Source organism: Stenella coeruleoalba, assembly GCF_951394435.1.
Source record: "Stenella coeruleoalba genome assembly, chromosome: 19".
NCBI classification, from domain to species: Eukaryota; Metazoa; Chordata; class Mammalia; order Artiodactyla; family Delphinidae; genus Stenella; species Stenella coeruleoalba.
The window spans coordinates 54,715,132-54,728,532 of NC_137165.1; the positions used below are offsets into that span (position 1 = coordinate 54,715,132).

General features: G+C 51.0%; 1 protein-coding gene across 6 annotated transcripts in view; it reads right to left on the reverse strand.

The window, feature by feature from the left end:
* Nucleotides 1-261: 261 nt before the first annotated feature.
* CD300A (CD300a molecule) overlaps nt 262-13,401 on the reverse strand; it is a gene marked incomplete at its 5' end in the record, with an annotated part of 30,952 nt that continues 17,812 nt past the window's right edge. For 3 of the 6 annotated variants that reach the window (XM_079906162.1, XM_079906161.1, XM_079906163.1), the window contains 6 exons: nt 262-3,318; nt 4,151-4,258; nt 4,706-4,743; nt 8,598-8,692; nt 10,982-11,123; nt 11,814-12,143. In XM_079906162.1, the coding sequence (XP_079762288.1) occupies nt 3,184-3,318; nt 4,151-4,258; nt 4,706-4,743; nt 8,598-8,692; nt 10,982-11,123; nt 11,814-12,143 (848 nt within the window). In that variant the 3' untranslated portion in view covers nt 262-3,183. Of the gene's footprint in view, nt 3,319-4,150; nt 4,259-4,705; nt 4,744-8,597; nt 8,693-10,981; nt 11,124-11,813; nt 12,232-13,401 lie in introns of those variants that run through there. The other 3 variants (XM_079906160.1, XM_079906165.1, XM_079906164.1) reach the window with 3 other exon arrangements.

Below are 13,401 nucleotides of genomic sequence, written 5' to 3' on the forward strand. Positions count from 1 at the left end.
GATCAATGTAGTACACTATATTAACACAGTGAAGGGAAAAGCCCATGTGATCATTTCAATTGATGCAGAAAAAGCATTTAGCAAAATTCAACATCCTTTTATGATAAAGACACTCAACAAACTAGGAATAGAAGGAAACTACTTCAACGTTATAAAAGCCATATATAGAAAACCCACAGTGGACATCATACTCAACTGTGAAAGAATGACGGCTTTTCCTCTAAGATTAAGAAGAAGCTAAGGATGCCCACTTGGCTTCTTCTATTCAACATGGTGCTGGAAATCCCAGCCAGAGCAATTATGCAAGAAAAAGAAATAGAAGGCATCCAAATTGGGAAGAAAGAAGTAAAATTATCTGTTTGCTGATGATATGATCTTATATGTAGAAAACCCAAAAAGATTCCACAAAAAAAAACCCTGTTAGAATGAATGAATGAATTTGGCAAAGTAGCAGGGTACAAAATCAACACACAAAAATCAGTTGCATTTCTGTACATTATCAGTTAACAATCTGAAAGGGAAAATATGAAAACAATTCCATTGACAATAGCATCAAAAAGAACAAAACATTTGGGAATTAACTTAAGCAAGGAGGTGAAAGACTTGTACAATGAAAACTACAAAACATTGCTGAAAGAAATTAAAGAAGACGTAAATAAATGAAAACACATCCTATGTTCATGGATTGGAAGACTTAACGTTGTTAAGATAAAAATACTACCTAAGGTGATCTATAGAGTCAATGCAATTCCTATCGAAATTCCTATCGGAAAAAAATGACATTTTTTGCAGAAATAGAAAAACCCATCCTAAAATTAATATGGAATCTCATGGGACCTCCAATAACCAATACAATCTTGAAAACGAAGAACAACATTAAAAGACTCACACTTCCTGGTTTCAAACTCACTGTAAAGCCACAGTAACTAAAAGAGAGTGATCCTGGGGACCTCCCTGGTGGTGCAGTGGTTAAGAATCCGCCTGCCAATGCAGGCAACACGGGTTCGAGCCCTGGTCCGGGAAAATCCCACATGCCGCAGAGCAGCTAAGCCCGTGTGCCACAACTACTGAGCCTGTGCTCTAGGGCCCGCGAGCCACAACTACTGAGCCCACGTGCCACAACTACTGAAGCCCGTGCACCTAGAGCCCGTGCTCCACAACGAAAGAAGCCACTGCAATGGGAAGCCCACGCACCGCAGCAAAGAGTAGCCCCCACTCGCTGTAACTAGAGAAAGCCTGTGCACAGCAACGAAGACACAACGCAGCAAAAAATAAATAAATAAATAAATAGATTTTCAAAAAGAGAGAGTGATCCTGGCATAAAGTCAAACACATAGACCAATGGAATAAAATAGAGTCCAGAAATAAACCCTCACATATATAGTCAAATGATTTTTGACTTGGGGGTCAAGACCATTCAATGGAGAAAGGACAGTCTTTTCAACAAATGGTGTTGAAAAAACTGGATATCTACATGCAAAAGAATTAAGTTGGGGCTTCCCTGGTGGCGCAGTGGTTGAGAGTCCACCTGCCGATGCAGGGGACGCGGGTTCGTGCCCCGGTCCGGGAAGATCCCACATGCTGCAGAGCGGCTGGGCCTGTGAGCCACGGCCGCTGAGCCTGCACATCTGGAGCCTGTGCTCCGCAGCGGGAGAGACCACAACAGTGAGAGGCCCGCGTACCGCAAAAAAAAAATCAAAAGAATTAAGTTGGTCCCTTACGTAACAGCATATACAAAATTAACTCAAAATGATCAAAGACCTCAATGTCAGACCTAAAACCATTAAACTCTTAGGAGAAAATGTGTGAGAAAGTCTTCACAACCATGGCTGTGGCAATGATTTCTTGAATATGACCCAAAAAGCACAGGCAACAAAAGAAAAAATGGACAAATTGGACTTCATGAAAATTTAAAAGTTTTGTGCTCTAAAGACACCATCACCAGAGTAAAAAGGCAACCCACAGAATGAGAGAAAATATTTGCAAATCATGTATCTGACAAGGATTAACATCCAGGATACACAGACAACAAAAACTCAACAACTACAAAAAAATCAATTTGAAAATGGGCAAAAGGCTTGAATAGACATGTCTTCAAAGAAGACATACAAATGGCCAATAAGCGCATGAAAAGTGCTCAACATCATTAATCACTCGGGAAATGCAAATCAAAATTGCAATGAGATATCACCTCACATCCATTAGGATAGCTACTATTAAAAAAACAAACAAACCAAAAACAGGAATAAAAACCAAGTGTTGAAAAGGATGTGGAGAAATTGGAAACCCTTGTGCACTGTTGGTGAGAATGTAAGACGGTACATCTGCGGCAGATAACAGTATTGCAGTTCCTCAGAAATTAAAAATAGATTATCATATGATTTGGCAATTTCACTTCTGGGTATATACCCAAAAGAACTGAAAGCAGGGTCTCGAAGAGATACTCGTGCACCATGTTCATAACAGCATTTTTCACGGGAGCTAAAACATAGAAGCACCCCAAGTATCTACTGACAGATGAATGGACAAGCATAACGTGATATATACATAAATGGAATACTATTCAGCCTTCAAAAGAAAGGATTTTTCTTTTAAATTTTTCTTCTCTCTTAAGATACTTTAAACTTTATTAATATCTCTTATATTAACAGTAAACCTAAGAGTCCAGAGAAACGTGCCGCTAGTTCGGGAGCCACGGGCAAGACTCTCTTCTCTCTGGGTCTTAGTCTCCTTGTCTGTAAGACGAGGGGGACCCAGCCTGCAGCGCCTTTGTATGCTTCTGGCTCTGCATCAGTTCTCCCCACTCGCCAGCAATCCCAGACATTTCCATGGGGCTGCGATTTACAAAGCTATTCGAAGGTACCACCCTACATGAGCCACATCTTTTCCTGGAGTCACATGGGGCTGACCTCCTGCCGTCCACACACAGAGCTAAGACAGGAAGGATGCATTGAGAGCCAGTAGGATGGAAGGTTTCCCACAGGTCCATCCAGAGCCCCATTCCTGGTCATCCTCAATGAAGCCAGCCTGGCTGATGGCACAAGAGGGACAGTCCTGGGGAGCCCAGCTGCCTTGTCGGTCACCATCAAGGGGAGCAGGTGGAGGCAGACGTGGGTGGGGGCTGAGCCCTGGGCCTCCTGTGGCCCACACAGCCCTCCAGTTGGCAAGGCTGGAGACACAAGCTTATGTCTTCTTAACCACGCCGTACACTGGCTGCTGCGTCTGGGGCTTCTGGGAGGGAATTCCGTCCGTCTTAGAATCCTGGCTTCGGGAATCAAATACCACTGAGGTGTAGTGAAGGTTTTCCCTGGGGAGCCCCTGCAGAGACAGAGACCAGAGGCTCAGGAGAGGCAGGGGAAGCAGGAACCCCCAGCTTAGGGCCTTAGAGAGGTTCCACTGCGGGACGGTGGCTCCACCCTCCCCCACTGTCCTGGCCTCTTTCTCTTGCAAGGGCTGGTCTCCAAGATCCTGTCCACCCACCTGCTCCACCCGACCTGGTCAAGACACAGCACAAAGTCCCAGGCCTCAGAGCCGGGGGATTCCCTGGGGTCTACTTTGAGGTCATTAGTCACCAAGTTAGAAAAACAAGGATGTTGTTAGTCTCGGGGCCACGTGTCTGATGCTTAAATCTCCCCCTCAACTTCTCTAACAACCGATCCCTCAGGCTCTGCCTAAACTGTTCCACTAATGGGTGGCTTACGACCCTGGGCCGGGTGGGGTTGGGAGGCAACCTCTTCCATTATTCTACTTTACAATGGCTGTGGGCTGACCCACAGGGGGTCATCGATAAAAATCTGAAAAGCAGAGTTCATCCCAAAGAGATCATAGGACCAAAGCAGTGAGAAATCGCAGTCTTTGACATTGGGTGTATGGTACATGGTCAGTGCCTGATAAATGCTGTACTTTATTGAATATTGATTATCCCCGGCCATTTCAATAGCTCCTTCATCTCCACCCCACCCCCTCACCCCCAGCTACAAGGACAACCACCTTTGGCAAAATCTACACTTGCCCCGTGTTCTACGTGTCCTTGTCCTAGAGAAACAGCGTGGATCCCCTCACTCCCCTCTCTGCTTGCTGCCACCCCCCTAGGTGATGCCTCTATCGTCGCCCGGGGTCCCTGTGACGGGAGCTGGGCCCTTGCACTCACTAAGTTGCTGTACTCCACCTCCTCCTGTGTGGGTCGCACGGGCTGTTCCAGAAGGGGCCACATCGGCAGCTCTAGATTCTCATAGCAGGGTTCGCTCAGCTCAGCAGCCTAGGGTGGGCAGGAGGTGTGAGGGCTTGGTGGGTGTCCACAGAGCCCCTGCATGGTCCAGCCCAGAGGGCCTTCTGTCCCTCCTTCTCTGCAATCATCTCCCCTTTCCCTCTCTGCTCTGAGCGTCCCAGTCTTCCCACTCGGCCTCCCCCTTCCCACACGCTGGTCCTCTCAGGGGAGAATGTGAATGGTCAGGTCAACAGCTGGGCTGGGAGGACCCTCCCTCACTCCACTTTCCCCTGCGGTGGGAAGAGACTGGCTAGAGTTCATGATGACCCAATGACCAGATCTCCCAGGCGTTGTTCTTCCCGTTTGGGGTGAGCACCTCACTCCACCCATGTGTGATCCACACAGACCTCCACTGGCTGATGGGACAGTTCAGGCCTCCAACATCCTCTGCGCTCCCCGCAGCTACCCAGACACTCCTCCTGCAGTAGCCTTTCTTACCTGACTGGGGTTCTGGGGAGGTTCTGGATTCTCGCCAGCTAAAGAGACAAGAGAAGAGAAAGGAGGTCGAATCCCAGCGCAAGGCAGTGATGGGGATCCCTACGGTCCAACCGGAGGAAGGTCTTTCCCTAGAGACTTCAGCCCTGGGGACCTACTGCTTCAGGCCGGTAGCATGGTAGGAACTCAAGGGTTTGTTGAATGGGTGAATTAGTCAATGAGGACATGAATGAATAAACAAATGAGCAGGAAGGATCCAGCTTGGGGAAAGGGGCCAAACAAAGGTAGTTCTCCAAACAGTCACGCATAAAAATGTTCCCCAGGGACTTCCCCTGCAGTCCCCTGGTTAGGACTCCACGCTTCCAATGCAGGTGGCATGGGTTCGATCCCCGGTTAGGGAACTAAGATCCCACACGCTGCGTAGCATGGCCAAAAACAAACAAAAAAAGTTCCCAGGTAGGAGAGGCAAGAAAGGAAGGACACTCATTTAAAAGGAAGTGTCTGTATGATGAAAAAGTTCTAGAAGTCTCTTTTGTAACAATGTAAATATACATAACACTGCTGAACTGTAAACTTAGAAACGGTTAAGATGGCAAATTTTACGGTAGGGGGCTTCCCTGGTGGTGCAGTGGTTAAGAATCCACCTGCCAATGCAGGGGACTGGGTTCGAGCCCTGGTCGGGGAAGATCCCACATGCCACGGAGTAACTAAGCCCGTGCACCACAACTACTGAGCCTGCACACTAGAGCCCGTGAGCCACAACTAATGAAGCCTGCACACGTAGAGCCCGTGCTCCGCAGCAAGAGAAACCACCGCAGTGAGAAGCCGGCGCACCGCAAAGAAGAGTAGCCCCGGTTCACCGCAACGAGAGAAAGCCCGCACACAGCAACGAATACCCAACTCAGCCAAAAAAAAAAAAAAAATTATGGTACGTATTTTTTTTACCGCAATTAAAAAAAATGCAGATCTGCAGGCCCCACTGCTGATGTACTAAATTATCAACGTTGAGGATGAAGTCCAGCTATCTGTGTTTTAACAAAGCCCTAAATTTGTTTAAATAAAATAATAAAGTAAAAGGCAGTGTCCTTGGGCTTCCCTGGTGGCGCAGAGGTTGAGAGTCCGCCTGCCGATGTAGGGGATGCGGGTTCGTGCCCCAGTCCTGGAAGATCCCACATGCCGCGGAGTGGCTGGGCCCGTGAGCCATGGCCACTGAGCCTGCGCGTCCGGAGCCTGTGCTCCGCAACGGAAAAAGGCAGTGTTCTTGTGGAGACCTAGAGCCACATCAGACTACACAAAGTCACAAGGGTCATCTGCTCTGACCCCTGGCCTGGGCGTCCGTCCCTCCCAGACACGAGGCCCTGTCAGCTCTGAGGGATCGCAGCTCAGGTCACACAACCTTTTGTTTCTGGCTCCTGCAGCGTGGCTCTGCAGGTGTCCTGCCTCCGAGCAAAACCCTGTGCACCCCTGGCCCTTTCAACCTGGAGCCGCAGGAGCCGATGGGGACAGGTGATGCACACAACCAGAATGCCCTATAGGTCTAGGTGCACCGCCAGGCAACTCCAGAGCCCAGTCCACTGAACGCTGCGGGGAGACACTGTCCAGCCTCAGGGAGGGAGCCCCAAAGTCAAAGGTGAGATACCCACCTTCAGGAGACACAAGGGCACGTATGACAGAAGTGTTTGCTAAGCCCCATCAATTGACTCAGCAGAACATGCAACCAGGGGCTCTGAGATATGAACACATTTTGTTCCAAATGCTGCAGGCGGGTGCCCCACTACCCTCCGTCCCTTCAGCTGAGGTGGGTGATTTGATGATAAGGAGGAAGGGGGCTGGTGAGGAAGGGATGGGAGTCCATTCCGGGGGAGGGAAGTTGGCATTGAAAGAGTTGGGTGGCAGCCAGCTGGACGGGAAGCACCCTGAAGGTGGAGCCAGTCTACCCTGGTCATGACAGTGTCCCCAAGAGCCCGGTACAGGCCCTCGTGCACAATAGGTCCTCAAAACAGCTTTGCTGTGTGAGTGAATGAATGAATGAACAAGAGTGGGCTGAGGGGAAAAACCATGAGTGGGCGGTAGGGCAGGCATCAGGCTGAGGCGGGAGGGGCAAGGACACTGGGTAGACAACCCCAGATGCAGCCAGGAGACAGGAGCTGAGACGCAAAGCAGGGGAGGGACAGTCAGGCTACTTGAACAGAAAACCTTTCTCCTGTTAAACAAAGATCACGTAACAAGGCGTGATCCACCCGCACAAGTCAACTCTGAGTCAGGGATTTTCGGAAGAACATTGTTAGCAGGGAAAATCATACAATATGTTAAGGTTTAAAAGTGGAATTACAGTATGATGCAAACATTTTAAGAAGTCAGATGTGCAAAAGGGACTGCAAGGACGTGACTCAAATGCCCGTGGTTGGTTTTCTCTAGGTGGTGCGAGCTCCCGTTTTTATTTATTAGGGTGAATTTATTTCCTTCTTTGTGCTTTACTTACTTTTCCAGTTTTCTACAGTGATCACACATCCCTTTTTTAAGCGGGGGGGCGGGGCGGTGCTTTTTAGGTGAAAGGGCACCGTGGAGATGGCTGGGACCCACAGATCTGAGGCAATCCAGGCTGGGAAAATCCCCATGTGGTAAGTAGTATGGGTTGAAGTTTAGGGGGAGGGTTCCCAAAAATGATATGCAAGCAGCAGATGGGGAAGAGGAAGTGGTTTTCTTTCCATCCGCTGATTTCTCTCCTAAAGGCCTGAGCTGTGCTGGGGGGAGAGGCTGAACCCCACGGGGATGCTGGAGGTGAGAGAGTAATGCAGGGTCCCCTCCACCCGGCCCCCAGAAAGTACCAACTCCCAGTTAGCACTGCAGCTATGGAGCAGAGCAAGCTTGAAAGGCTCAGCATTGGTAACTACGCACGAACATCCCCCCAGAACCCTGTGCGCATGGAATCAAGAACTCTCAACACAGTAAGCAAACTTAGGGCTCACATTCCGTCTCAGGCAGAAACTGGCTGTCCTCCAGGTGGCAGTTGGGGCTCCAGCCAGCAACAAGACCACAGCTTCACTGGTTCCTCTGTTCTTCTGTTTATTTAAATTTGCTCAGCTGTTTATTGAGCACCTACTTACTGAGCGCTGGACAGGATGCTGGGTGCCCCCTACATTCTCCCTTTTAATCTGAGCTCAGAGAAGAGTGACTGGACCACAAGATGCCTGGAGCTTCCTGGGGTGCCCAACGTGACGATATTAAATAATACATTCATTCAACAAATACTGTACTTTCTCGAGTCAGGGTCCCTGATCTTAAGGAGTCGCACGGGCTGGTGGGCAGGCAGGCATGGAAGCAGGTGTGACAATCTGGTGTGAAAAGGGCTATCATGGTGGAAGAACCGAGGTCCACCCGGAAAGGGCCCCTAAGCTGCTCTTGGGGGGCCAAGAAAAGTCCCAGAGGAAAGGAAATCTGAGAGCGGTGCTTAGGGCCCAGCAGGAGTGAGCCACAGAGAGGCAGGGGGGCACCCCAGGCTCCCAGAGCAAACGCAGAAGAAGTTGGGAAACAGCTGCCTTCCAGAGTGTAAGGATGGGCAGGTTGCAGAGGGCCTTCAGTGTCCTGTGGGGACCTGGACTTTGGAGAGTGTGGGAGGTCACAGAAGGTTTAGACAGAAGAGGGACCCTGCTTCACAAGCACCCACCCCAGGCCCCGCTGTGGGAAACGCCTCTTTTCGGGGAGCCGTCTCCCAGAGCCTGGATCTGCCAGGACACTGCCTCTGGGGTCTGCCCTCTAGGGTCACCCGGGATATGTGGTCTCAGGGGATGCATCTGAGGACCATTCTGGGAACCAGGACACAGAGCCTCAGAGACCAGAGGCTGTTGGCGGGGCCTGCCTACCCCGGGGCGGCAGGTGTAAGGAACTCACTCACATTTGATCCGTCTCTGAACCATTCTCCAGGCCAGCAGTGAGATGCCCCCCAACAGAAGCAGCAGAAGTGCCAACAAGGCCAGCAGCACTTGCAGCCTGATGGGAGAGAGGGTGAGGTGGGCATCACGCCTTCCCGCTCTTGTTCAATAGATAGATAAGGTCCCATTGAAAAAATGTAGATGGTATAAGGTCTCCTTTCTACACATCCCCCATCTACCTAAATCCCCCCCCCCACACACACGGTATACCTAAGAACCTTCCAGAGGCCCTTTATTCAGATACAAGAAAATACGAATGTACATTATTTTTATATATGTCCTTTTTTCACACAAAAGAGGCAGGGTATAAACACTAGTTTTTTTTACTTAACAATGCATCTTGGAGAGCTTTCCATGTCAGTACATGAAGAAGTCCTTCAGGGTGTTTGTTTTGTTTTGTCTTTTTTACAGCTGCATAGTATTCCATTGCATGGACGGACCATAAATTATTTAACTCTTCCCTCTCTATGGGCATTTCTCCCAGTCTATTGCAATTACAAACATGGCTGCAAAAACTCACCTTGTAACTATACCATTTCACACTCGGCCAAGCAGCAGCTGAGTTCCTGGGACGCTGACATAACTTGGGGTTTCTGGTCCCTCACTTGCTCGGGCCCCTTCTTTAATGCCTAGTTTGCATCCGTAATGTTCTAGTCTTTTTCTTAAAGATGCACTTCCCCGCCCCCTGTAAATTGCATAGGCTTCAGCCATACAAAACCCAGCTCTGTCCCCCAGGTGTGCATCTGCAGAGCCAGCTTCTGGAAGTGGCATGTTTGGGGGCTGAATTTCACCTTGCCTGTTATTAGGATTGTCACTTGGGTTGTCAGGAAGCCAGTGGAGGGGCCTTGGGGGTGTCATGTAATAAAGAACCTGACTGGCCTTTGCCCCTGGCTCCTGGAAGGAAGACTCTAAATCCTTGGGATTTTCCTAGTAATAGGAGTACGTTTGTTATTCACGAGCCCCTTAGATCTGCCTGAGTTCTTGCTGAGAGATGGCATGACCCAGGATGGAAGCTGGTCACCACGTAATCAGAGATTTGGGGCTCGGAGCCAGCCTGACCTTCAGGGAAGTGAAGGGGGGCTGGGGATTGAGGTCAGTCATGTGGAAAATGATTCCATCAGTCAGGCCTGTGTCATGAAACCCAAATAAAAACGATGAACACGAAGGCATGGGGGAACTTCCTGCTGGTGAACACATCAGTGTCCTGGGAGGGTGATGCCCCCTGACTCCACTGGGAAAGGGCACGGAAACTCGGCATTCCGGATCCTCCCAGACCTCGCCCTGGGTGTCTCTCCATTGGCTGGTCCTGACATTTATCCTTTATGATAAAACTGTAAGTACAGCACTTCCCATGGGAACCCCCAAATTTGTATCCAATTGATCAGAAATGTGATGACCTGGGGAATCCCCAAAGTGCTCCGGCATTTGTGAGGTCAGGCCGTCTTCTGGCACTGAGCCTAAGGAGTTTCATGGGACGCTGGGGTCTGTGCTAATTCCAGGTGGTCAGTGCCGGAATCACCTTGCAGGGCACCAGGTGGTGTCAGACTAGAGAGTCTGTGAACCCCAGAGATGGTTTCTGACTGTATGTATTTTCCGGTGAGAGAATCTATACATGTTGTCAGATTCTCCTGGGGTTTTTGGCCTCCCCCCTCCCCAAAAAAAGGATCGAGAATCACGAATTTAGAAGAAAGAATCTCAGACTTTGGAATCTCACAAACTTGGCTTGGGAGCCTAGCCTGCCTCTGTGGCTGCAGGACCCAGCCAATCACTTAACCTCTCAGAGCCTTGGTTTACTGGTCTGTACAATGAGGTAATTATGGTAAAGGTTGTGAGTAACAAATGAGAACATTCATGTGAGGCATTCAGTACGTGCCTGGTAGGATATCATCAGCTCTCATTAAATTTACTTTCCGGGCTTCCCTGGTGGCACAGTGGTTGAGAGTCCGCCTGCCGATGCAGGGGACACGGGTTTGTGCCCCGGTCCAGGAGGATCCCACATGCCGCGGAGCGGCTGGGCCCGTGAGCCATGGCCGCTGAGCCTGCGCGTCCGGAGCCTGTGCTCCGCAACGGGAGAGGCCACAACAGTGAGAGGCCCGCGTACCGCAACAACAAAAAAAAAAATTTACTTTCCCTCCAGCCACCCCCCAGCTTCTGCCCGGCCTGAGCCCTCTCTCAGAGCCCAAGGCAGGTTCACCCTGACCCCTACAACCCAAGCCAGGAGATGCAGACCGGCTTCCAGCCTGGACGCAAAGAGAGCCAGAGGTCCCCAGCCAAAGGGATGGGGCTCCCGGCCCCAAATGGACAAGAGGAAGCCCACCTCCAAGACATGGGGACTCAGGTGCCTTACCCCCACCCCTGCATGGCTTCCTCCTCGTTGTTGGCACTGTAGCTGGGACTCGCCATGGCCAGGGCGGTGAATGACATTGTTGAAATACTGATTGTGATTGTCGAGGTCTTGGCCACAGCAGTAGGGTGGGTTGGCACTGATGCTGGTGCAGAAACACAAATTAGACCCAGGGAATGCTCTCTGACTCTCCCACCACTCGCCAATACCTTCTTTGTTTGATTTCACACGAAATGCTCACTCAGGAAGAGGGCAGGATGGAGCACCCTGCAGCCAAAGTCTCGCCAGGACCCTCCCGGGGCTGAGTGAGCATTTCCTAACAGGACACAGGTCCCCAACAGCCCCGATTCCATCCTGCTGATGAGGTCAGGGTCCTCTGGAGGGCCCACAGTCACTCCCACTCCCAGGCTCGTTCTCCCCCCACCCCAAGTCACAGCCACACGCTGCCTGCCAGAGACGGCTGTTTGGACTGCAGATCTTGTTAGCACCCCCACTGCACTGGGCACCCGGCCACCACCCCCTCTCCACTCAGCTCCCCACCTTCTGTGGGGCTGCCCCCAGCACGCCCTCCTCTCTCCTTTGCACACTCACTCTCTCAGCCTCCCCTTTCCCTGACAGGCACCTTCCCATCGCTCAAGACTGAGGAGAGGGGCCAGCGCCCTGACTCTCTCTCTCTCTCTCTCTCTCTCTCTCTCTCTCTCTCTCTCACACACACACACACACACACACACACACAGTTTTGTCTCTGATCGGATTTCTGCCTTGGCTAATCCGACCTGACACTCTTCAGGTAACCCTGTTGCTGGTACAGGGGGAAGGGGTGTGCACGGCTCACCTGGGAACACAGACACCACAACCTGGACGGTGGGATCAAGCGAAAATGGGACCGTGATCCCACACACGTACTTTCCTGCTTGGTCCTCTCTGAGGCTCTCCAAGGTCACTGTGAAGGTGAGGTTTGCAGGATGGTCCCTGATGGACACGTGGCCCTGCATCACTTCTCTCTCTGGCTCTTTGGTCTCCACAATCTTCCACGGTAACAGACATGGGGCTTTGCACCAGTATTTGCTATTGTCTTTGTATTGCTCCGTGTACCGACACTCCACGCTCAGGGATCCCCCCACGACGCCTGTCACTCTGCTGGGGCCCCACAGGGACAAACAGCCTGGAAAACACAACCGAGTCTGGCTGTTCACTAGGTGGGCTTGGGTCAGGGGCGCGCTGGGGTCACCCCCAGTGTTCCCCCATCTCATGCCAGCCACCTCCCATCAGCCAGAGAGTCCTCCCCCGTCCACGCTGTCACCCCTAAGATTTGATCACAGCAGCTCCTTCCTCCAGATCCCAATCTCCTTTCCTCTGCCCTTCCCACCCCTCACCAACCAGACACCTCCCACTTCCGAACTTATCTGGACAATAAGAGCTCGCCTGCAAGCACCCCGCTCTTCCTGAGGGACAGCATCTCGCCCTGAGGCCTGAGCAGCTCGGTAACCTGAGGAAGCGCTCACAGCAATCTGTTCCCACCGAGGGAATATATACCAAGGCCAAGAAAGGGCTGCTAAATATTTCACAAAAGAAGACTGGATACACTTGGTAAACTTTGTGGATTAAAAAAAACACCGGGCTTCCCTGGTGGCGCAGTGGTTGAGAGTCCGCCAGCCGATGGGGGGGACGTGGGTTCGTGCCCCGGTCCGGGAGGATCCCACATGCCGCGGAGCGGCTGCGCTCGTGAGCCGTGGCCGCTGAGCCTGTGCGTCCGGAGCCTGTGGCCCGCAGCGGGAGAGGCCACAACAGTGAGAGGCCCGCGTACCGCAAAAAAAAAAAAAAAAAAAAAAAAAAAAAAATCCTTCACACACACAGAAAGTTTACTGATGAAAGCCTTCATTTCATCCTGGGTCTTACTTCCGTTTGCGCAGCTCCTGTAGACTTAATTTTCAAGGGAAGCTAGTGTGTGTTTGTTCTTTTTTTTGGAACCTCGTGTTTTGTTTCTAAGATTTTATGTCTGCCATTTTCCCAGAGAGTCCTCAGCTAAGGGGAGTTAGGGGACGAAGACGATGCACGTGACGTTAATGCTAGCCACCAAGCCGAGGACACGCCCCCCTCCCTGTGCTTTTGGGTACCACTCCTCACACCCCTGTAATTCTGTGATCAGGCCCCCAGAGTGGTGGGGGAGGGGTGGCTTGCTCTCTTTCGCTAGAGTTAGAACTCTTTAATTTCACTTGCTTTTTCAGGTTCTTAAATCACATGAAGACGCTGGAATGTAAACTCCAGGGGCCTCCTTCTTATATCTTCAATGTCTACGAGTGCCCGACACATAGTAGGCCCTCAACAAACACTTGGGTGTGAGCACCTCTCCCACCCCATGCAGCTCTCAGTCCACAGGTGTCCAAAGCTGACTGCAAACTCCCATCCTCCCACTCCCGGGT